At 44.9% G+C, this 23436-nt stretch overlaps 1 protein-coding gene across 1 annotated transcript; it reads right to left on the bottom strand.

Annotated features, from left to right (window-relative positions):
* Positions 1–430: 430 nt before the first annotated feature.
* fastk (Fas-activated serine/threonine kinase) lies at positions 431–21318 on the bottom strand. Its single transcript, XM_052463172.1, has 11 exons — positions 20678–21318; positions 14466–15375; positions 13496–13811; positions 11036–11223; positions 10778–10926; positions 8048–8264; positions 6859–7018; positions 6020–6111; positions 3552–4356; positions 3199–3313; positions 431–2823 (listed from the first exon to the last, which is right to left on the bottom strand). The coding sequence occupies exons 2-11, from the start codon at positions 15331–15333 to the stop codon at positions 2737–2739; spliced, it is 2997 nt and encodes a 998-aa protein (XP_052319132.1). The 5' UTR covers positions 15334–15375; positions 20678–21318; the 3' UTR covers positions 431–2736.
* Positions 21319–23436: the final 2118 nt, after the last annotated feature.

Below are 23436 nucleotides of genomic sequence, written 5' to 3'. Positions count from 1 at the left end.
GATCCACTCAGAATACATATTTTTCTCCCTCCCATTGACCCTAATATATGCCATTTAGCAGACGCTTTTATCCAAAGCGACTTACAGTCATGTGTGCATACATTCTACGTATGGGTGGTCCCGGGAATCGAACCCACTACCCTGGCGTTACAAGCTCCATGCTCTACCAACTGAGCTACAGAAGGACCCCTGGCTGTAATCATTCCCCAATACCTGTATGTAATTTTGCTTAAAGTTGAACTATTTAGATGAGTATCGCTTTCTGAAGAATGTCTCTGCGTTAAGATTTGAGGTCTCTATTGCAGGTAAAGCCACTTTTGAATTCTGTCAGTGATTTCACTCGACTCACAACAGCTTTCCATTTCAAGACTTGATACAGATCATTTTGTTGTCTGTGAATTATACTTACATAAATATTTCCTGACAGATGTTGCTTTTTTTTCTCCATTCTTTTAATATTTTTCCATACATTTCAATAAAATCTTTTCCCATCCTTTCCCAAACACACACACATCCTCTGTACCAATAAATAAATACTAACTCAACCACCTGTGCATAATACATTTATACAACCTATGCATTCATTAATATATTACACACAGGTGACTCAGTTACCCTGGTCTCTATCGGGAAGGCTCCATAAACAGAACAAAGAGACAACGCTGGGGTGGATTAACATCACATAAGCCATTTCTGCTTTACCTTACACAGTTCCAAGTGTTTGGGGTTATTCATGTACAAAGCTGATGGGAGTCATTTGTGTGGTATTGTGAAATGTTTCACTGTATGACACAATCACCTCATTCAAACGGAAATTAGGTCAGGGTACAATTTCAGAAGGTTTTCAGAGGCACTATCCACTTGTCTTTTTCATAGCAATACTCAGACCTTCCAATCAAATTGTCTCATTTAAACCAACCCGGGGCCTCATTTATCAAATGTGCGTATGCACACAAAGACGCATGCTCCACTTTCTCCCCCTTAAAGATGTTTTTAATATGAATTTGCGGGAAAGTGTGAGTATCTTCCCAAGTACAGCTCAGGCCATGTGTACATCTGGTGGTTGATCAACTGTATTGCACACACTGTTCTTATGGGGGAAATGGAGATGGTTTTGATGCACAAGAATTATAAGTGGTATATTTAAACAAACCATGATACTAATGATAACACAGATGCATTTAGTAAGGAGATCTCAGAGAAGCATGTAGTCTAATATGTTACTTTACTTTTATTATATTAGGCCTTTACATCTCTCCTTTTCTGACTTAACTGGTTCATTCCTGCTGCATAACTAATGAGGATACCATTTATCAATCGCTCAAAAGTAAATAGACCGGTAGCCTATTTAAAATATTTGACAGTATGGGTAGGCTACGGTAATGCTGTGCATTAGGAGCACAGCATCTTAGCCTGTTAAATCTCAGAGCCATCAAGGCAGAAGATATAAAACACTATGTATTGATAAAATATTGAACAATAATTCATCTTCTGCATAAAAGTGGGCTGAAACATTTACTTTTAAAATGACTCAAAATAGACAATGTTCCATAGTGCATGGCCACGGCATTTAAAGTTTGAAAAAGTCACTGCAAGAGATGAACACCTTCGGTCTACATCTCTACAGAAATGTGATGCAACTTGCCATTGTGTTTTTGGCTTTCAGGAACTATCACGGCCCAGTTCCTACATCTCCAAATCATACAGTTTTTGTTACCGTGAATGAGGGCATTTTCCAAGCGGGGTTGCAAAGCTCGTCCACGAGCACAAATATAGTATGGCTCTAGTTTAATCAATGAAAACAAATGTATATGATGCATGTGACAGTTTGTAGGATTTGCATGGGCAACTATTTATCTCCACGTATGCCAGAATTGAGTGAGATAAATGAGGTCCCGGGTATCTAGCAATTCCCTCCTGGAAAACCTGTTTCATTGTCAATGCAGTTGGTGGAAACTCACTTGAGGAATCAAACTCCTCTCTGAATACAGTCAATCATTAAAATGTCACGAGTGAAGTGCCAAAGACAAAACAAAAGAGAGACTAAGTTGACGTTGGACTTCCACCACGCGTTTCTTTGTTCTGGACACAGGAAAAGCCGTTCCAGCATTCAAAAATATATAAACACATTAAACTACACTTATAAATGTTCATCCCTCATTAACATCCTACAGTCCATTAGTCTACATACGGTGCACCAGTATTAGAAAACACTATGAAGCCCCGTTTGTTTGTCCTGTATGAACAGTCATGCGTTACAACTAGAGTTAAACAATATAAAATTCCACCCCCAAACATTGTCATCTCTGTATGACTCTATAATAATTATAATAAACATCTTATTCCCCCACACAAAGCCATGATTAAAACTACAACTATAGAAGAAAAAAACCAACTGTTTTTTGTCATGCTACTGTGATACACTAAGAACAGTCCGTAGGCAAGATGGTCAAGAACGGTTGTGAAGTGACAATAACAAGATACCAAGCGTGGCAACATGATACTAGACATGTCATCAACTGGGTATATGGCTCGTTGCAAATAGCGTGGCGCCATTTTGATGAATGCAAGAGCAAAATTGCAACAACGAAAAAAACCTCTAGTTTTAGACTTTGACCAGGGTTTGTTCTCTACCCCAAACCACCCCCTTTTCCCAATCCCACCAACAACCCCCTGTCCTATCCCAAGCAGTCGCAATGGCGCACACACACACACACACACTCAAGTCTTTTGTTGTCATAAGGGGACCTCCAGGAGCTTTTTGTGGAGGTACTGCTTCACCTCCTCTATGCCATTCAGCTTCTCCAGCTCGTGATAGGGCAGCTGTGGGAGAGGAAACAAGAGGATAGAGAAAACCCAGAGAGAGATGAGTTATACTAAACAGTGGTACGTACTACCTTATTTTGGCACAGTGGACCGTTAGTTGTCCCTGGTGCCAATTACCGCTTAAATGGATGATTGCAATGGAGTTTAAGGGAAGACTGAAATGTGGTAGTAAGATGGTTGAAATGAGGGTTGTTCGCAATGGAGGCAGTTGAGGGGAGGACGGCTCATAATAATGTTTGGAACGGCATCAAACCATGTGTTTGATGTATTTGGTACCATTCCACTGATTCCGCTCCAGCCATTACCACAAGTCCGTCCTCCCCAATTAAGGTGCCGCCAACCTCTTGTGGTTGTATGATGGTAATGGCTCACCTGCAGAATGACATATCCCAGGAGCAACAGATGACGGTCCCTCATGGCTCGGGAGCCCACCAGCACCTCAGAGTTGTGACAGTAGTGCCACTTGTCATTCACCGACATGACCACTCTGAAAGAAGAATGTTGGATTTCGCAATTAAATAGTTATTTTTCTAATTTTGAAATAAATTACTTATCACACAAGTGACGAAAGACGGTAGACAAATACCGGTGTCTGCCATGAAGACGAGTCACGATTTTCCCAGCAAAACAATCTTTCTGAAAGTTATTTGCTAGCTAGCATTGCTCCACCAAAGAAGCATAATCAAGTGCTTCGTAGTAGGGTAGTATGTATAAAATGCACTGACCTCTTAACTTGTTGCTGGTCCCCCACTGCCCTCTCTGTGTCGGTTCGATCGGCCGGGTGCAGACCCACGTCCCCGGCCAACCCCACTGCCCTCTCTGTGTCGGTTCGATCGGCCGGGTGCAGCCCCACGTCCCCGGCCAACCCCACTGCCCTCTCTGTGTCGGTTCGATCGGCCGGGTGCAGCCCCACGTCCCCGGCCAACCCCACTGCCCTCTCTGTGTCGGTTCGATCGGCCGGGTGCAGCCCCACGTCCCCGGCCAACCCCTCATAGAAGACAGGGAGCTCGCAGCCGGGCCCATGATTACCTGGCCCCATCTGCACCCCTCCCTCGTCCTCCAGGATCTTCCCAATAGAGAACTGGAAAAGAGAAACCGGGGCAGCTGTGGTGGATCCCCCTACCCCGGAGGCCATTGGCTGGGCTAGGCTGTCAGAGGGAGGGCTGCTGAGCGTGGAGCTGTCCTGGCTCTCCAGAGAGTGCTCCTTGGCCAGGCTGGAGTAGTAGTCAGCAGGCGTGTAGTACGTGTTGTAGTCAAGTGGGCCCCCGCCGTTAGGGCCGGCCCCCTGGGCCGAGGCAGGGTTGTCCCTGCGCTGCATGTGGTGTGGCAGGAGGGTCACCGACTCGTCCCCTCCGACGGGTCGCTGGTCCCCCCCTTCCTCTAGTGGGGCGAAGGGGGAGAACTTTTGAAAGTCTGAGGCGAGGGCCGTCACAGCCACGGATCCCTCTGGGGCTTTGTGGGAAACACCTAGGGAGGCCCCTGCCTGGATAGGGAGAACCTGACCAGAGCTGTCAATCCACAGCAGGAAGTCTACAAAGGATTGTGAATATACAGAGGTTTAGGGTTGCAACATTTACATTTATTTAACCAGGCAAGTCTGTTATGAACAAATTCTTATTTACAATGACGGCCTAACCCGAACGACGGTGAGCCAATTGTACGCCGTCCCCTATGGGACTCCCAATCACGGCCGGTTGTGATACAGCCTGTATTTGAACCAGGGTGTCTGTAGTGACACCTCAAGCACTGAGATGCAGTGTCTTAGACCGCTGCGCCACTCGGGAGATCCATTTGACAGTAATCGTATAATTATGAAGAGAAGTAAAATTAAAAAAATACTCACAAGCTTTTTTTCCTCCATCATCTGTATGCCTGACCCAGAATTATCTCTCGAACAGTTCAAATCTATTTTTCATAATCTCTAATGGCAGACAAACACACTCCCTTTAAAAACAACTAAGAGTAAAAAAATGTTTAACAAATAATCCTTGGTTCTCTATAGAACTGTCAGATCTCATGAGAAATCAAGCCTGGGCCAAGGCTTGAAAAACACTGTTGCTGGTTGGTTGACAGCTTGTCAGGCAATTGAGAAATAGATGTACTTCCTCAATCATGATGTATGTTTCGTCAACATCCAGTAAATCTTTGTTAAAAAAAATGTTTAAAAAATTAAAAGAGAAGAAATCTAAATCATTCAGACAACATTAATTCTGGTTATTGACTATGGCGATATCGTCTATATGAATGTAGCTACTACTCTATTGAAGCCATTGGACACAATGCGCATTGTGCTTTATTGTAGCCGATAGGCTGAGTACACATCATTGCATATTTTATCAGAAAGTAGGCTGGGCCTCTTTGAAGTCTTGCACTCTTTTGTTTATCAATAAAGCCATCTTGGAGAAACTTCCGCCATACCGTACCTGTCTGAGGTAAGTTACCAGACCCGAACTCAGGGATGGCTAACCCTGGAGATAGATCCCTTCAATCTCAACCGAATTAGGTAAATATGCTTTTCGCTTTTTTTTCTTATTTTTTTTTTTGCTCGTCTCATGTAGAATGATCTGGAAAACTCCTTAAAAGCTGGTGGAGTTGGTGCCTCTTGGGTAATTCAGGCAGATGTTTGCGGTCCTTTTACTGAACAATGCGTTTCATATGATTGTTTAGCTTTTCCTGTTTCCTGTTTCGTGTGTATAGATATTATTTTATTTAACTAGGGAAGTCGGTTAACAAATTCTTATTTACAATGATGGCCTACCCCGGCCAAACCCGAACGACGCTGGGCCAATTGTGCGCTGCCCTATGGGACTGTGATACAGCCTGGATTCAAACCAGGGACTGTAGTGACGCTTCTTGCACTAAGATGCAGTGCTTTAGACCGCTGCGCCACTCGGGAGCCCATAGACATGTAGAGTGTTGCCGTGTGTATAGATATGTACAGCGTAATTGTTTTGTAATTGTTTATCGATGTGTTCACACAAGCCTCATCTGCGAAAGATCGTGGTCTCAGCATTGACTGCCTGCTTAAATAAAAATGTTTCCCTTAATATTCCTCAGGTTTCTGTAATTGTACAACCCCAAAGGAGGTTACAGTACTACAGAATAAATAAAAAAAAATACACCATTGTGTTCAGTAACAGTCTTAAGAGTGGCCTTTGAACAAACATCAGAGCGTGTGTTAGATTCAGTGTACCTGTGTAATAACCAGGGGCCAGAACCTCGTCTTGTTTGTATCCATGCTCTCCAACCAACTGTCTGAGGGCTTCAGCAACAAGACCCCTGTAGCTGTGCAACACACAAACATACTTTTAGATTCACTGGAATTCGCATTGAAAAAAGGCAGACATAAATGAACTTTCAAAAATAGAATGCCAACTGACAGTTAGTCAACCGATCACCTTAGTACTGCACCGTACCTGATAGAATGCCAACTGACAGTTAGTCAACCGATCACCTCAGTACTGCACCGTACCTGATAGAATGCCAACTGACAGTTAGTCAACCGATCACCTCAGTACTGCACCGTACCTGATAGAATGCCAACTGACAGTTAGTCAACCGATCACCTCAGTACTGCACCGTACCTGATAGAATGCCAACTGACAGTTAGTCAACCGATCACCTCAGTACTGCACCGTACCTGATAGAATGCCAACTGACAGTTAGTCAACCAATCACCTTAGTACTGCACCGTACCTGATAGAATGCCAACTGACAGTTAGTCAACCGATCACCTTAGTACTGCACCGTACCTGATAGAATGCCAACTGACAGTTAGTCAACCGATCACCTCAGTACTGCACCGTACCTGATAGAATGCCAACTGACAGTTAGTCAACCAATCACCTTAGTACTGCACCGTACCTGATAGAATGCCAACTGACAGTTAGTCAACCAATCACCTTAGTACTGCACCGTACCTGATAGAATGCCAACTGACAGTTAGTCAACCGATCACCTTAGTACTGCACCGTACCTGATAGAATGCCAACTGACAGTTAGTCAACCGATCACCTCAGTACTGCACCGTACCTGTATTTGCGGTTGACCTCGTCGGCGGTCAGCGCGTGGTCAAACATGAGCACCTTGTGCGTGTCCTGGAGCCGTGGACCGGTGTAGTCCCTGAATTCCAGCTCCACCGCCGCATCCAACAGAGACAGGTAGCGACGCACGATCAGAGCGTAAGGGCTGTCTACAAATTGGGGGGGACAATAAAAATCGACGGAAACAAGGACATGAGCAACGGTCTAAAATCGCCAAACGTGAAAATGAAAAAAAAAAAAATGGGGTATTGTGTGTTGATTGCTGAGGAATTGTTTTTATTCAATCCATTTTAGGCTGTAACGTAACAAAATGTGGAAAAAGTCAAGGGGTTTGAATAATTTCCAACGGCACTGTATACATACATTTATATCAGCAGATGTCACAAAGTGATACACAGAAACCCAGCCTAAAAACACAAAACAGTAAGCAAAGCAGATGTAGAAGCACAGTGGCTAGGGGGGAAAAAAACTCCCTAGAAAGGAAGAAACCTAGAGAAGACTCAGGCTCTGAGGGGTGGAGATTCTAAGAGTACATAGCCATTAAGGCCAGACTGTTCTTTAATTAGTACTGTAAACAGTACTCTGCTTATCTTAAATCGGCGTACGGTCATAATCGAAGTAAGACATCGATTAAAACATCTAGATGTTGGATTTTTTGTTGTTGTTGAATTATTGTAAAATATATATATATATATATTTAAAATCAGAGTACCAGCTGTGTATTTGTTCTGTTCATAAGCTAGCGGGACCAGCACGAGGCTCCATCTTTTGTGCTAGTGGAGAGAGTATGGAAAATGTCAAAGTTTGCACATTAGAAATAGTTCACATACAAATGCGGTGTCCCAACTCATAACCAAATATACTTCCCAAACGTTTATTTTGAATGGTGATTTTCTGCATTTATCAGAGTGCCATTAGGGTAGCCTGATCTCAGATGGGTCCATGGAAACTTTTAGGGAAAAAGTTATTGAAAAGCATGAAAACATTTTAAATCAAACTATTAATTATCTTAATCTGAATATTCAAAATAATCGTATTATTGAACATATGTAAACATACTCCTTAGTTATTTATTTGGCTTTAGGTTTAAATTGTGTCTACTGAAAGGGGCCAGTCGAAAAAACAAACACAGCTGCTCTTTGATGTTGCTTGAGCGCTGTGTGCGTCCTCCTACTTACTGGTGACGTTGCTGATGAAGGCGGTGGAGAAGACCTTGTGCAGCACCAGGCCAGGGAAGTGGCCCAGCTGGAACAGGGACATGAGGATGTTGACTGTGGCTAGCGGGGAGCTCAGAGCCTTCAGCTCCAGCACCACTTCCAGCTTGGAGAAGAACTGGACCTCGTTGGACGGCCGGTAGCTCATCCGGCTGAAGGGGAACACAAGCTTTTGGATTACCTTGTGGAGAAGAAAAAAAAAAAAGAGAGAGAAACCCATTATCGTGATATTACCATGCATTATGATACTAACTACTAAGTATCGCGCGCGATAACTGCTTCAATCAAACCCATATCAACTGCATTTTCCCACCAGAGACGCGTTTCCACCAAATTGACTTGATGCAGATGAAAATACCAGTTTGTGCTGCTGCCATGTTGTAGTCACGTAGTGTCGCTACCGTGCCGTGTTGTCATGTGTCGCTACCGTGCCGTGTTGTCGCTACCGTTCCGTGTTGTCGCGTGTCGCTACCGTGCCGTGTTGTCGCGTGTTGTCGCTACCGTGTCGTGTTGTCGCTACCGTTCCGTGTTGTCGCTACCGTGCCGTGTTGTCGCTACCGTGCCGTGTTGTCGCTACCGTGCCGTGTTGTCGCTACCCGTGTTGTCGCTACCGTGCCGTGTTGTCGCTACCGTGCCGTGTTGTCGCTACCGTGCCGTGTTGTCATGTGTCGCTACCGTGCCGTGTTGTCATGTGTCGCTACCGTGCCGTGTTGTCATGTGTCGCCACCGTGCCGTGTTGTCATGTGTCGCTACCGTGCCGTGTTGTCATGTGTCGCTACCGTCCGTTGTTGTCGCTACCGTGTCGTTGTGTGTCGCTACCGTGTCGTGTTGTCATGTGTCGCTACCGTGTCGTTGTTGTCGTGTTGTCGCTACCGTGCCGTGTTGTCGCTACCGTGCCGTGTTGTCATGTGTCGCTACCGTGCCGTGTTGTCACCGTGCCGTGTGTCGCCACCGTGCCGTGTTGTCATGTGTTGTCGCCACGTGTTGTCATGTGTCGCTACCGTGCCGTGTTGTCATGTGTCGCTACCGTGTTGTCGCTACCGTGCCGTGTTGTCATGTGTCGCTACCGTGTTGTCATGTGTCGCTACCGTGCCGTGTTGTCATGTGTCCCTACCGTGCCGTGTTGTCATGTGTCGCTACCGTGCCGTGTTGTTGTCATGTGTCGCTACCGTGCCGTGTTGTCATGTGTCGCTACCGTGCCGTGTTGTCATGTGTCGCTACCGTGCCGTGTTGTCGCTACCGTGCCGTGTTGTCATGTGTCGCTACCGTGCCGTGTTGTCATGTGTCGCTACCGTGTCGTGTTGTCATGTGTCCCTACCGTGTCCCTACCGTGTCCGTACCGTTCGTCGCTACCGTGCCGTGTTGTCATGTGTGTACCGTGCCACCGTGCCGTGTTGTCCCATGTCCCTGTGCCGTGTTGTCCCTACCGTGCCGTGTTGTCATGTGTCGTCCCTACCGTGCCGTGTTGTCGTGTCGTTAGGTCGTGTTGTCTCTATGTAGTTGTCCCTACCGTTGTTGTCCCTACCGTCGTGTTGTCCCTACCGTGCCGTGTTGTCCCTACCGTGCCGTGTTGTCATGTGTGATGCGTGTTGTTTTGTCTCTATATTTTTATTTATTTTTATTTAATTTATTTTTAATACCAGCCCCCATCCCTGCAGGATTCCTTTTGCCTTTTTGTAGGCAGTCATTGTAAATAAGAATAGGTTCTTAACTGACTTGCCTAGTTAAAGGTCAGGTGAAATAAAAAAAATTATGGGCCCACTCTGGTCTTTGTACCAGTGGAGGATCCTCGGAGGAGGAAAGGGAGGACCATCCTCCTCAGTGAACCTCAGAAACATAGTGAAAGTTTAGATAAAACTATACTAAATACATTCACGTCACTCAATAATTTATTAAAACACACTGTTTTGCAATGAAGGTCTACAGTAGCCTCAACAGCACTCTGTGGGGTAACACCATGGTGCAGCCCGAGAACAGCTAGCTTCCGTCCTCCTCTGGGTACACAGACTACAATACAAAACCTTGGAGGCTCATGGTTCTCACCCCCTTCCATAGACTTACACAGTAATTATGACAACTTCCGGAGGACGACCTCCAACCTTATCAGAGCTCTTGTATCATGAACTTACATGTCCACCCAATCAAAGGATCAGAGAATAAATCTAGTACTAGAAGCATAGGCTACAGCTAGCGAACTGCATGCTTTCCCAAGTCGTAGGGGGAGGGCCACACAGCATATCATCACATAACTCCCAAGTTGACTTCGATATGCTGGTAGTATATCAATATTTGTGCATACAGTTTACACCACAATTAATTTTATCAATACAAAAAAAACACTGTGTCTAACATATCTTGTTTTGTTTCAAAACAGGTCTTTAGTGACATTTTTTTTTATCCAACATGTACTTTACTCGCATAAAAAAGGTTGGATGGAAACCTGGTTATTGATAGCTTCTACTATGGAGTAGTGGCCACCCTTTACACTCTAGAATGCCTTTCAAACCAATCAGAAACAAGAATTCAACAATGCCATGGTTTAAGAACCCATAACGTGTGTAAATAAACAACACTTTATTTCATGTGTAATAGCCCTCATACAGCCCAATAATAACCAAAAAACAGTGTACCCGAGTCGCTCAACAACTGTTTAAACATAAGACAGAGATTTTGTAGATGAGTGGGACACCTTACCTTGCTATCCAGGTATTCTCCCTTCTTGACCAGGAAATCAGCGATGGTGTCGAGGAGTCGAGTCTCTCTGAGCCGGTGGCGGGCGATGTATTTGGCAATGAGGGCCATGGTGTATGGGGTTATGCTGTCCACTTTTTTAGGCAGCTCCTCTATTAGGAAAAGACCAGGTTATCTTGGGAATGATAGAAAGATGGAGAAATCGACAGATTAAAACAGCTGTCAGAGAATGGCAGAAGAGCAGAGGAGAGGAAAACTCACCAGCCAGGCTGCACACAAACCTCTCCTGTCTGTTCTGGTAGAATAGGTGGGAGCTGAAGATGATCTCCAGGCTCTTGTTACTAGCCTCGCGTACGCAAGTAGCCAGCATCTCGTCCAGCAGCGCCATCTCCTGGTCGCGCACTCCACTTACGCTAGCCAGTGTGTGCTTGACCAGTCGGAGGATCTTCCTGTTGGTAGGTTGTGCGAGACAATGGTGGAATTTGGTATCATGATAACATCCATAATCGCAATACTAATTATACTAAACAAAAATGTAAAGTGTTGGTCCCATGTTTCATGAGCTGAAGTACAAGATCCCTGAAATTTTACATACGCACAGAAAGCTAATTTCTCTACATTTATTGGCACAAATGTGTTCATGTCCCTGTGAGCATTTCTCATTTGCCCAAGGCACATGACAGTCCACTTTGAGTTCACCAAAAGGCACCTAAAGACTATCAGACCATGAGAAACCAAATTCTCTGGTCTGATGAAACCAAGATGGAATGCATTAGCCTGAATGCCAAGCGTCACGTCTGGAGGAAACCTGGCAAGATCCCTACCGTGAAGCATGGTGGTGGCAGTATCATGCTTTGGGGATGTTTTTCAGCGGCAGGGACTGGGAGACGTCAGGATCGAGGCAAAGATGAACAGAGCAAAGTACAGAGATCCTAGATGAAAACCTGCTCCACACAGCCAAGACAATGCAGGAGTGGCTTTGGGACAACTCTCTGAATGTTCTTGAGTGGCCCAGCCAGAACCCGGACTTGAACCCAATCGAACATCTCCGGAGACCTGAAAATAGCTGTGCAGCGACACTCCCCATCCAACCTGAGAGACATTGAGGATCTGCAGAGAAGAATAGGAGAAACTCCCCAAATACAGGTGCTACAGGCTTGGCACGTCATACCCAAGAAGACGCAAGGCTGTAATCGCTGCCAAAGGTGCTTCAACAAAGTACTGAGTAAAAGGTCTGAATACTTGTGTAAATGTGATATCAGTTTATGATTTGTAAAAAATTAGCAAACGTCAAAAAAACAAAAACAAACCGTTTTTTGCCTTGTCATTATGGGGTATTGTGTGTAGATTGATGAGGAAAAAAACTATGTAATCAATTTGAGACTAAACGTAACAAAATGTGGGAAAAGCGTTGTGGTCTGAATACTTTCCGAAGGCACTGTAGTTTGAGAACTTGGCAGTACGTCAAACCGGCTTCACAACTGCACACAGGAACTGATGAAACTGTGGGTTTTGCACAACTGAAGAGGTTCTGCACAAAGTGTCAGAAACCGTCTCAGGAAAGCTCATCTGCGTGCACGTCGTCCTCACCAGAGTCTTGACCTGACTGCAGTTTGGCGTCGTAACGAACTTCAGTGGGCAAATGGGTGGGCTCACCTTTGATGGCCACTGGCACGCTGGAGAAATATGTTCTTCACAGATGAATCCTGGTTTCAATTGTACCAGACAGACGTATGGGCAAGTGGTTCTGATGTCAACGTTGTGAACAGAGTGCCCCATGGTGGCGGTGGGGTTATGATATGGGCAGGGATAAACTACAGACAATGAACAAATAACATTTTATCGATGGCAATTTGAATGGGCTGATATTTTGACGAGATTGGCACGACAATGGGCCTCATTCATTCGGCTTTATCAAGTCACTTTTCAGCATGATAATGCACAGCCCCATGTCGCAAAGATCTATACCCAATTCCTTGAGGCTGAAAATGTCCCAGTTTTTCCATGGCCTGCACACTCAGACATGTCACAACATTGAGCATGTTTTGGATGCTCTTGATCGACAGTGTGTTCCAATTCCCGCTAATATCCAGCAACTTGGCAGTCATTAAAGAGGAGCGGGACAACATTCCACAGGCCACAATCAACAGCAGGAGAATGAGATGCGTCACGCTGCATGAGGTAATGGTGGTCACACCAGATATTGACTGTTTTTTTTGCTCCACACCCCTACTTTTTTTTTTTTTTTAAAGGTATCTGCGACCAACAGAATAATATCTTTATTCCCAGTTATGTGAAATCCATAGGGCCTAATAAAATGTATTTTCAATTGACTGATTTCCTTAATGAAATGTAACTCACTCAATTCTTTGAAATCGTTGCATTTATATTTTTGTTCAGTGTACTAAGTATCGCCATAACTGCTTTCATCACAATAACTGACATTTAAAATTACACTCAGGAACAGATCACACCTAGATTGTGTTCAGTAAACAAAAATGGGATAAAAGGTTTTAAAAACAGAGGTAGTACCTCTGTAAGGCATGTGCAATAAGAATACTAATGTTATTTTTGAAAACATTTCCTCCATTTATGACTATCGATAGTGACCTAGTCGTACTGCATGACTCGCATTTCCTCTACTTGGATGGCCTCTTACAAGCAAGAAAACATTTGTCTATTTTACCATGAATGGGAAATCAACAGTCATCCCAAACCTACCTGTTGGCCAGGAGCTGTTCCGGGTTGGGTGGTATATTGGCCACGATCTCGGCCGTTGCAGCGTCGCTGGATTGCAGCGAGCGCCACTTGAGGCGGTAGTAGGAGAGCAGCAGGAAGAGGGTCTGCGGGTGACGCTCCCGCTCCAGGTTCTTCTCCAAGCCCGCCAGGCAGGCCTCGGTGAGCGGGTGCTGGCTGCTGGGGTGCAGCTTCATGCTGGAGCTGAACACCATGGACACGTCCTTCTGGTTAAACTGGCCCAGTCGTGATTGGGACTCAGCCTCCAGCACCTGCACTACCCGCGAGTCGCTGGGAAGGCCTGGGGGAGGAGGCGGGAGATTTAGGGTTTATTTTATTTGACTTTATTTATTTATTTTTCAAGCAATGCAAGTCTGTTTAATAGTCCAGACAAGTGCATTCAGGTTTTTTTTACATGTACACAAATTATTTTCATATCTATATTCGACAGCAAGTGAATACACGTATAAAGTAGTAGATGCCATTTCACAATGTTCACATATCCTACATAATATAAAATACATTGTACTAAAAATCACCTGCTGATCATACACTAGCAAAATGAAAAAGATCGCTTTCACACTCCCAACAAATCCAAGAAACAGAGCTGCCTCCATGCGATCACCTAGACTCACCTAGCACAGCCACAGATCACCTAGCGCAGCCACATATCACCTAGACTCAACTAGCGTAGCCGCATATCACCTAGACTCACCTAGCGCAGCCACATATCACCTAGACTCACCTAGCGCAGCCACATATCACCTAGACTCACCTAGCGCAGCCACATATCACCTAGACTCACCTATCGCAGCCACAGATCACCTAGTGCAGCCACATATCACCTAGACTCACCTATCGCAGCCACAGATCACCTAGTGCAGCCACAGATCACCTAGTGCAGCCACAGATCACCTAGTCTCACCTAATGCTGCCACAGATCACCTAGACTCACCTAATGCTGCCACAGCGTACAGGCAGTTGACAATGCTGAAGTTGTCAAACTTGGCACAGTCCCTCACAATGGAGTCGCACAGCGTCTGGAAGTCCTGGTGCTCCAAGATCTGTCGACCTTCATTCTCCACTCTTTCTCCTCCACCGACTCCGGGAGAGGGAACCAGGGCTGCATCCGAGCCACCTCCGCCGCCCCCTCCTCCCCCAGCCCCGGCCTGTAGTAGTTGGCCGATCTTCTGCAGTGCGATGGGGTAATGGTTGTGTGAAATCTTGCCTGGGTTCTGCGTCACCCAGCGCAGCACCTCGTCCGCTCTCCGCGAGCGTTCGATCAGCCTCTTCATGGTGAAGAAGGTGTCGTAGCTCATCTTCTCGTGGATGAAGTTCCACGTCTTCTTCTTGTTGTTGCCGGCGGCCCCAACAGTGCCGTGGTGGTGCAGGTGGGCGTGTGTCTGGTAGTGGGGATGCGGGGGGATGGATGGAGGCAGAGGGGCCATGTGTGGGTGGGGATGGTAGTGTTGGTGGTGGTGGTGACTGTGAAAGTGGGGCCCCCGGTGAGGGTCAGGGCGCCCCTGGTAGATGGGCGGGAAGCTGGGAGGTGGAGGAGGCACGTGGTGGGGATGTTGGTGTGGTGGGAGAGGGTGGTGGTGGGGGTGGTTCTCCAGCATGGGCAGACCTCCACCCCCCAGGCCCGGCCGGCGTCCAGGCTTTCCTCCTCCACCACCACCTACTGCGCTGTACAGGCGGGTAGTGTACATGCCGGCGAGGGCGAGAGCGAGGGCGCTAAGGCGGCAGGCGTATCGCTGGCAGAGGGGCGAAGGGATTATGCTTTCACAGCTCAGGAGGCCTGGGCTGGAGGACAGCCACAGCATACTACACAGGCTAGTACACCGCTGAGGCACTGCAGACTACACCTACAGGGAGAGAGGAAGGGGTGAAAAGGGAAAGAATTTACTAAACAAAACACACATTCCAAATGAGAATCTGTGTGAGAATCCCTGGAGATTCCCATTGCACGCACACACACACAAACACACACACAAACACACCTAAGTGCAAAGCAGTACAGTGACATCAAGTAAATGATTCAAACACAGCACAGGAAACAAGAAAATAGACATTAATGAAAACAAATAGGCTACATTGAGATGAAAACCTTCCTTGAAGACTGTTCAGACCAAGATCAAACTCAGTTGAGCGTGTCAGGATGGATTCATAGATCTGGAAGAACTCCGTCTCTTCATCAGATGGCATGTTCACGTTCTTCATGTTTGGCTGCACGCTCATCTTGTCTTTCCCTGTTGCTCCAATTTTGCCTTTACTTTACGTGATTCACCCCACTAACAATGGTAGCGCCCTTTTCCACCAGCCTCTCTCGCTCTGTCCGGATTTCCTCCTCCTCCAAAGCAGTACCGATCAAGTCTGACTACTGCATTTGGAAGGCCAGATGTCATAATGCTTTGCAATGACGAGCGGATTTGCTTTTGTACATTAAATCTAGCATCTCACAAGTAGGGTTTTCCACAAATGCTTCCAACGTAAAGTCCACGGCTTTATTTTTTATTAGCCTGTGTGTTCATACAACTTTCAAAACTATTCCACAAAATCGAATAACCTCTCAGGGTGGATGTCAGTGGCTACCACATAAGTGTATTTTGAATATCTTGGCACAGCAGAGCTTCAGATTAGGTGACTAGAACAACTACCATACTCATGGAAAACTAAATCCCGGACGAACACCCATTTATTTCCCTGCAAGAAAAACAAAATGTCGCAAACAGTCACTGACAACAACCAAAACGGGTGGGTTTTTAGGAGGGGTTCTGAGACACTCATGGGGGTGTCCACTGAAAGCAACAAGTGGAACTGAATTAGATCCTTTGTTCGTACCCCCCGCAGGGCAATTGAACTTAACCCAGAGGCTGCTCCAAGACACCGCCAGCAGAGAAGAGGTAATCGGAGTGGACATCTAGTCCATCTCAGGAGGCGTGCACAACATCCACCGCTTCCGAGTAATTTACTCGCAAATGTTCCGTCCCTGGACATTTAAGTAGAGCTCAGGGTAAGGATCTCCTTCCACAGTGACATCAGGGACAGTAACATTCACTGTTTCACGGAATCGTGGCTCTCTCTGGATATACTGTCCCCGGCCATGCAACCACCTGGGTTCAGTAAATAGTGCAGACAGGAATAAAGAACTCTCCGGGAAGAAGAAGAATGGTGTATGTTTCATGATTAACTACTCATGGTGTGAATGTGATAATGTACAGGAACTAAAAGACCTTTTGTTCACACGACCTAGAATACCTCACAATCAAATGCCGACCGTATGACCTCCCCAAGAGAATTCTCTCGACTTGATTATTCATTCTTAGTGCGTTCTCAAATGGACATTGTTAATTCTGGCTAACTACTTCTATTTCAGAGTGCAGAGTAACTTGTGAATTTACAAACGCTCAACACCCGTTGAATATGGCCTGTGTCAGTATACCCCCCCCCCCCCAAAAGACTTCATTAAATTGTTGCCAGCAGCACAGTTAGTCACCAACGATCTGAATAACATGAAAACAGCCTAACCAGCTCTGCTAGGTTGAGTAAAATGGTCAGAGTGAGGTGTTCTCTCATGTGTCCAGAAGTAACTAGCCGACGTTAGCCAGTTGGCAGTCAAGCACCCAAGCTGTTGTAAGGTCAGAACGCTCGGATCAACCCTACTCCTCAGCCAGAGTGCGTTCTGAACTCGCCGAGAGCGAAGCGATCAGAATTTACGAACACAACGAAAATCGTCAAATGTGTAGCTAGTCATTTGCTATGCTAACAAACTAGCAAGAGGTTGCATAGCAACAAGATCAACTTCCAGTAGACAGGTAAAGCTCTGGTACGCGCAAATAAAACGATACCGTTAGTTTACAGTTTACTAAAATGAACTAATAGTATATACACTCATTAAGTATGTAGTATACAGTATGGGTTATCAAAAAGGTGGCCCAAGGCACTTCATATAAGAGCGTCTGCTAAATGACTTAAATGTAAATGTAAATAAAAATGACTATTTGTATGGCATGTTCAATGAAAAAAAATGTCCAATAAACATGCCATAGAAATAAATGCATTTAAATGTATTATACGAAGAAGAGTGCCTTGGTCCCTCTTTTTGATAACCAATTTACCCCTTTTAAAAAAAAAAAAGAGCCCCTTCTGTCTACCAAAATCAACCTATTGTGTCCCTTAGCAACGATTCCCGTCCTCTTTTATTCTACATGTTAGTATGGGTATTTGAACACAGCTATGGAATCACTGGTCACTTTAATAATGTGTACATACCGTTTTACAGTTGAGCCTTACGAGCCAGACGAAGCTAGCTGGCTGCTTATAACGTTTGGGCAACAAACAGGGTTGAGTTGCTGACTGGCTATATTCATGAACTGAAGTTAAATTTCAATAGGACGAACAACAAGTGGCAACTTAGCTAATACTTACAAGGATTCTTAAATCATTGCTAAAGATAATGAAAATGACTGCAGGTTTACTGGTCATTGTTTTCAGGCTGGTTGTATTGATGCTAAAGCTAGCTACCCCAGAAGTTGCGGTCAAACAAATTATGTTTACAATACCGCATCGGTAATAAAGCACATCATTCGTGGCCGGTGTTTGCAGACTTTCTTGTACAACTTTGACAGTGTTACTGTATGTTTGTCGTGAGGCTAATAGCAGTGACGCTATTACTATGCAACTATGTTAGGGAAACATCTGAAAAATAACGCACTTGGTAGTGTTAACCGGTGCTCGACCAGTCAAGCGAAAGCCAACGTCACCCACAACAGAGAACAGTTGATTGTCAAGGGCAATGAATTACATGATATTGTCTTTCATGGATTTCACCTTTGAGTTGTCTCGTTGAAATATTGTTACTCTTTCAAATGACAGCTCGATCCACACAGCAGACATTGGGGCCTAGTTTGAGAACGCTGTTGCACGTATAGAGCAAAATGTTACATGGTGTCATTATATAATGTACCTACGTTATATAGGTATGCACGTCAGCCTTACCATCGGTTTTGCACATCGGGGCGTTAAACTAGACATCGGCTGATACCGATGTTGGCATTTTTTTATAGCTAATTTCGTCCGATTCCAATATGTTAACCGATATATCGTGCATCCCTAGTGTGTATTGTTGTAAATGGTTAGATTTCGCTACACCCGTAATAACATCTGATAAATATGGCTATGTGACCAATTTGATTTGAAAAGACATCAACAAAATTTCCCCAAGAGGCAAACAAAAGAAAACACACCAAACTTAGACAGGAAGAAAATCTAAAAGTTGAGCAAAACAAAAACAGGGATAAGCAGACAAAGGAATGTTGTTTTCCAGAACTGAAATAGGGCACACCAACTAAAAAGGTGTTGACCCTCCACACCTCCCAAGACAACTGGAGCACTTGGCCAGCCACTTAAATAGCACCTGGGCCAGCTCAGGTGAAACACCTTCCGACTAATGAGATGGACAAGCCAGCACAGGTGTAACACATACTGACTAACGAGATGACTGCCCATGTGCTATACATGATAAAGGTCTAACCTCAACATAAACAGAAAAAAACTAAACCTGTAACATCTACCATTTTTCCATTGCAATAATGAGGTCAGACTGAGTTTAGTCTGATATATGGGAAGCTTCACTGACAAAATGAGGAGTTATGGGATCTGTCCCAAATTGCGCCCCTTTTCTTTATGCAGTGTACTTCTTTTGACTAGGGAAACACAGAATAGGGTGCCATTTGGGATGCACACATGGGAGTACAACGATAAACCGTCCAACTCAGACAGTGAATGACTAGGCTGTGGGCTAAGAGACTAATTCTATCGACCATAGACTAGTCTGCAGACTCTGCACTCAACAGGTCACAGGTAGCCTGCAGCTAGAGGGGGAGAGGGTGAATCCCTCTAAAACGGAATGGGGATGAGGGAGGGGAGATCTCGAACCATTCTGAAAATGTGTTAGTGTACACCTGATTGGTGTAACCACCACACCAACTAGACATGTTTGTTAAATGTTTCGTAGCGTGAAAATGTAGGCCACAATCAATCATCTCAATTGTATTTGTCACATGCGCTGAATACATCAGATGTAGACCTTACCGTGAAATGCTTACTTATAAGCCCTTAACTAACAAGGCTGAATAGTACCAAGTCAATGTAAGGGGATATAGGTTAGTTGAGGTAATATGTAAAAGTAGGTAGGGGTAAAGTGATATATGCATAAATAAACAGCGAGTAGCAGCAGTGTAAAAACAGAGGGGGTGGGTCAACAGTCAAAGGTAGCCATTTGATTAGCTGTTCAACAGTCTTGTGTTTACTCAATGGTCAACGAGACAAACTGTCAGTTTTATAATCTGTCATAGGCAAATACTACTTCTAATATTTCTGGAGGTAGCCTTAATCCTACAAGTATGCCACGTCCAAATACACAGATTTTATAGCTGATCATTAAACATGTTGACAGGGCAGTCTCTTTAGTTGGGCCTAGAATAGAGTATTCAGTTACATTGCAGTAATGTTAGTTGAGTACACATACTGAGTCAGTAAAAAAAAATAAAAAATCCCATTCGTATACCCAACCTCCCCCCGAAGTCAATTTGAACAGGTAACTAACCAAATGTGCCCTACAGCATAAGGAATGTTCCCACTCAACCTTTGACGATTTTCCTCAACTAACTACTAATGCCATTGTTAGTTGAGCTATCCTGAAAACAAAAACCCTATCCAGAAATCAAAGCATAAATGTCCGCAAAAAACATCTATCTAGCATGTTGTTAGCTACTGTATATGTAGCTAACTAGTTAGCAGTAGGACGCTAAATGTCTAAGGCTGCAAATCTAACAAATCAAAGTCAAATTGCATTTATCACATGCGGCGACTAGAACGGGTTGCACCAGTGAAATGTGTAAATCATTCAAATTTAGTTTAGTTACATAACATTTCCACTGATATTTGCAACACTAACTACTACTACTAGCAGGGAAAATCTGCCATTGGCAACAAGTGTCTAAGGGCCGGGGGGACATTTCAGATAGTAAGGATAGTTAACTAGGACGGCTACAAGGCGTCAGCTGGCCCTGCTACCTAACCATCATATACATATATTTTTTAAAGCAATGTGATTTAATATGGTAAACAAGTTAGCTACAATGACAATCACGAACATGTACTTACATGTTTGTCAACGCAAGAGGAATATCCAGATGGGTGTTGCCGTTGAGTATCTCACTGGGAGCAATGACAGTCAGTCTGTCATCTGACCGTGACACTCCCAAGAAGTTAAGCGAAACATAGGAGTGACAGCCAAGCCCGTCAATTAAAACGTTCACTGTATCGGTTGAGCATTTTAACTAATTTACCAAATTTAATTAGCTAGTTAATCGTGGAATACTGTATTTCTTTGGTCATGGACGTCCATTGCAATGACACCGTTTTTTTTTTGCAAACTGTCTTGACCTAGGTTTCAATTCGCCTCGCTCTGTCCTCTCTATCCAGGAGCGGATATGGGTTGGTGTTATTGACAATGCGTTTGACTTATTCACACTGACACAATATATTATTTTCCCTGGTAGCTCCGACGCACCTACACCGGAAATCGTTTTAAAACGATTGATGACATTTGCCGCAAGAACTGTATTCGGTTTCTCGTCCTCTCATTCTTCACTAGCCGCACTGATGTCGGCCATCTTCCCAGCATGCAACTTTTTTGGTCTTCTTCTTCTGTTGACGGCTAATGCCAACATTTGGTTCATTACAGCAAAGATTATGGAAATACTGACAAGATGTGCATGTCTCTCCGCCCTAACAATGGGAGTCGTTGTCCACAAAGCTGTCTAGCTCCCGCCTATCCTTTATTTGGATTGGTGCATCTCTTATTATTGTCACCCTGTTTTGAATATTCGAGGATTATTGACGTTAACCACATGTATTTAAGGGAGAGATGCAATCCTACTAGCCTCATCTAATCCATAGCCATCTCGAGACAATGCTGATGTGTGTTTTTCTCATCGTTACCAGGATGTCAGGTGTCCTAATTATATCAGTACACTCGTAACAATTTAAAGCATTAAGAAATGTATATTCGATTAAATAAACCTCACGTAGCAAATAAGCAATTCATGTTTTTGTTGCTCAAATTCGACACTATTTGACCTCCTTGTTTGACAAAACAACGAAAAACGCCACTTGCTGGATGGAGGCCGAGTTGGCCCTCTCTTCCTCTGATCACAGCCACCTACTGGGCTGGAGGGTGTACTTCTTATGCTTTTCTGGCAGACTTGAGGCAAAGATTTGCAAAACTACCTCAAGATTGACCAGAGCATGTCGTTTCCATTGGGAGCAGAACAAACAAGGTGGGCAGAGCCAACCGAGGTAGTGAGATCCAATTGGCCGCTCTAGCATTTATTTGCATTAGGGAACACCTACGTGCGCTTGCAAACCCAAACATCATCATTTGTTTAAAGAATTTGTCAAAGGGTAGTCCACTCTGTTACATTATAGTTTTGGAAACAGAACTCCAAGAGCTTGCATTTGTGTCTTGGGGTCATTAAGGGCTTTCTTCTGGCAACCCTTCCAAAGTGCCTGTGGTTGTGGAGGTGGCATCTGATGGTGCTTTAAAAAAAAACAAACACCTGATGCCACCAAGGCCTGCAATTCTTTCACAGTGATTCTTGGGAATTTAGTTGCTTCTCTCACGATCCTCCTCCCTATCCTGGGGGGCAAAGTGCATTTGCGTCCTCTACCCGTGAGGTTAAGGATACGTTTCTGAAGTTCCATGTATAATACTTGTGTCTTTTATCAATGTTTATTATGAGTATTTCTGTAAATTGATGTGGCTCTCTGCAAAATCACTGGATGTTTGAGGCAAAATACACTGCTCAAAAAAATAAATAAAGGGAACACTAAAATAACATCCTTATTAAATACTTTTTTTCTTTACATAGTTGAATGTGCTGACAATAAAATCACACAAATTATCAATGGAAATCAAATGGAGGTCTGGATTTGGAGTCACACTCAAAATTAAAGGGGAAAACCACACTACAGGCTGATCCAACTTTGATGTAATGTCCTTAAAACAAGTCAAAATGAGGCTCAGTAGTGTGTGTGGCCTCCACGTGCCTGTATGACCTCCCTACAACACCTGGGCATGCTCCTGATGAGGTGGCGGATGGTCTCCTGAGGGATCTCCTCCCAGACCTGGACTAAAGCATCCCAACTCCTGGACAGTCTGTGGTGCAATGTGGCGTTGGTGGATGGAGCGAGACATGATGTGCTCAATTGGATTCAGGCCTGGGGAACAGGCGGGCCAGTCCATAGCATCAATGCCTTCCTCTTGCAGGAACTGCTGACACACTCCAGCCACATGAGGTCTAGCATTGTCTTGCATTAGGAGGAACCCAGGGCCAACCGCACCAGCATATGGTCTCACAAGGGGTCTGAGGATCTCATCTCGGTACCTAATGGCAGTCAGGCTACCTCTGGCGAGCACATGGAGGGCTGTGCGGCCCCCCCATGACTGACCCACCTCCAAACCAGACTCACGTCTGTCACATGTGCTCAGTGTGAACCTGCTTTCATCTGTGAAAAGTACAGGGCGCCAGTGGCAAATTTGGTGTTCTCTGGCAAATGCCAAAAGTCCTGCACGGTGTTGGGCTGTAAGCACAATCCCCACCTGTGGACGTCGGGCCCTCATACCACCCTCATGGAGTCTGTTTCTGACCGTTTGAGCAGACACATGCACATTTGTGGCCTGCTGGAGGTCATTTTGCAGGGCTCTGGCAGTGCTCCTCCTGCTCCTCCTTGCACAAAGGCAGAGGTATCGGTCCTGCTGCCCTCCTACGGCCTCCTCCATGTCTTCTGATGTACTGGCCTGTCTCCTGGTAGCGCCTCCTTGCTCTGGACACTACGCTGACAGACACCGCAAACCTTCT

The sequence above is a fragment of the Oncorhynchus keta genome, chromosome 15 (genome assembly GCF_023373465.1).
Source record: "Oncorhynchus keta strain PuntledgeMale-10-30-2019 chromosome 15, Oket_V2, whole genome shotgun sequence".
NCBI classification, from domain to species: Eukaryota; Metazoa; Chordata; class Actinopteri; order Salmoniformes; family Salmonidae; genus Oncorhynchus; species Oncorhynchus keta.
The sequence above is the reverse complement of the archived record's forward strand: the minus strand, read 5'-3'. Positions and strand labels throughout refer to the sequence as shown.

Coding starts and splice junctions, on each gene's coding strand:
- fastk (XM_052463172.1), bottom strand. CDS start 15,333: ATGCTGTGGCTGTCCTCCAGCCCAGGCCTCCTGAGCTGTGAAAGCATA. Junction 13,812..14,465: donor GTACGCTGTGGCAGCATTAG/GTGAGTCTAGGT, acceptor CTCCTCCCCCAG/GCCTTCCCAGCGACTCGCGG. Junction 11,224..13,495: donor GAACAGCTCCTGGCCAACAG/GTAGGTTTGGGA, acceptor ACCTACCAACAG/GAAGATCCTCCGACTGGTCA.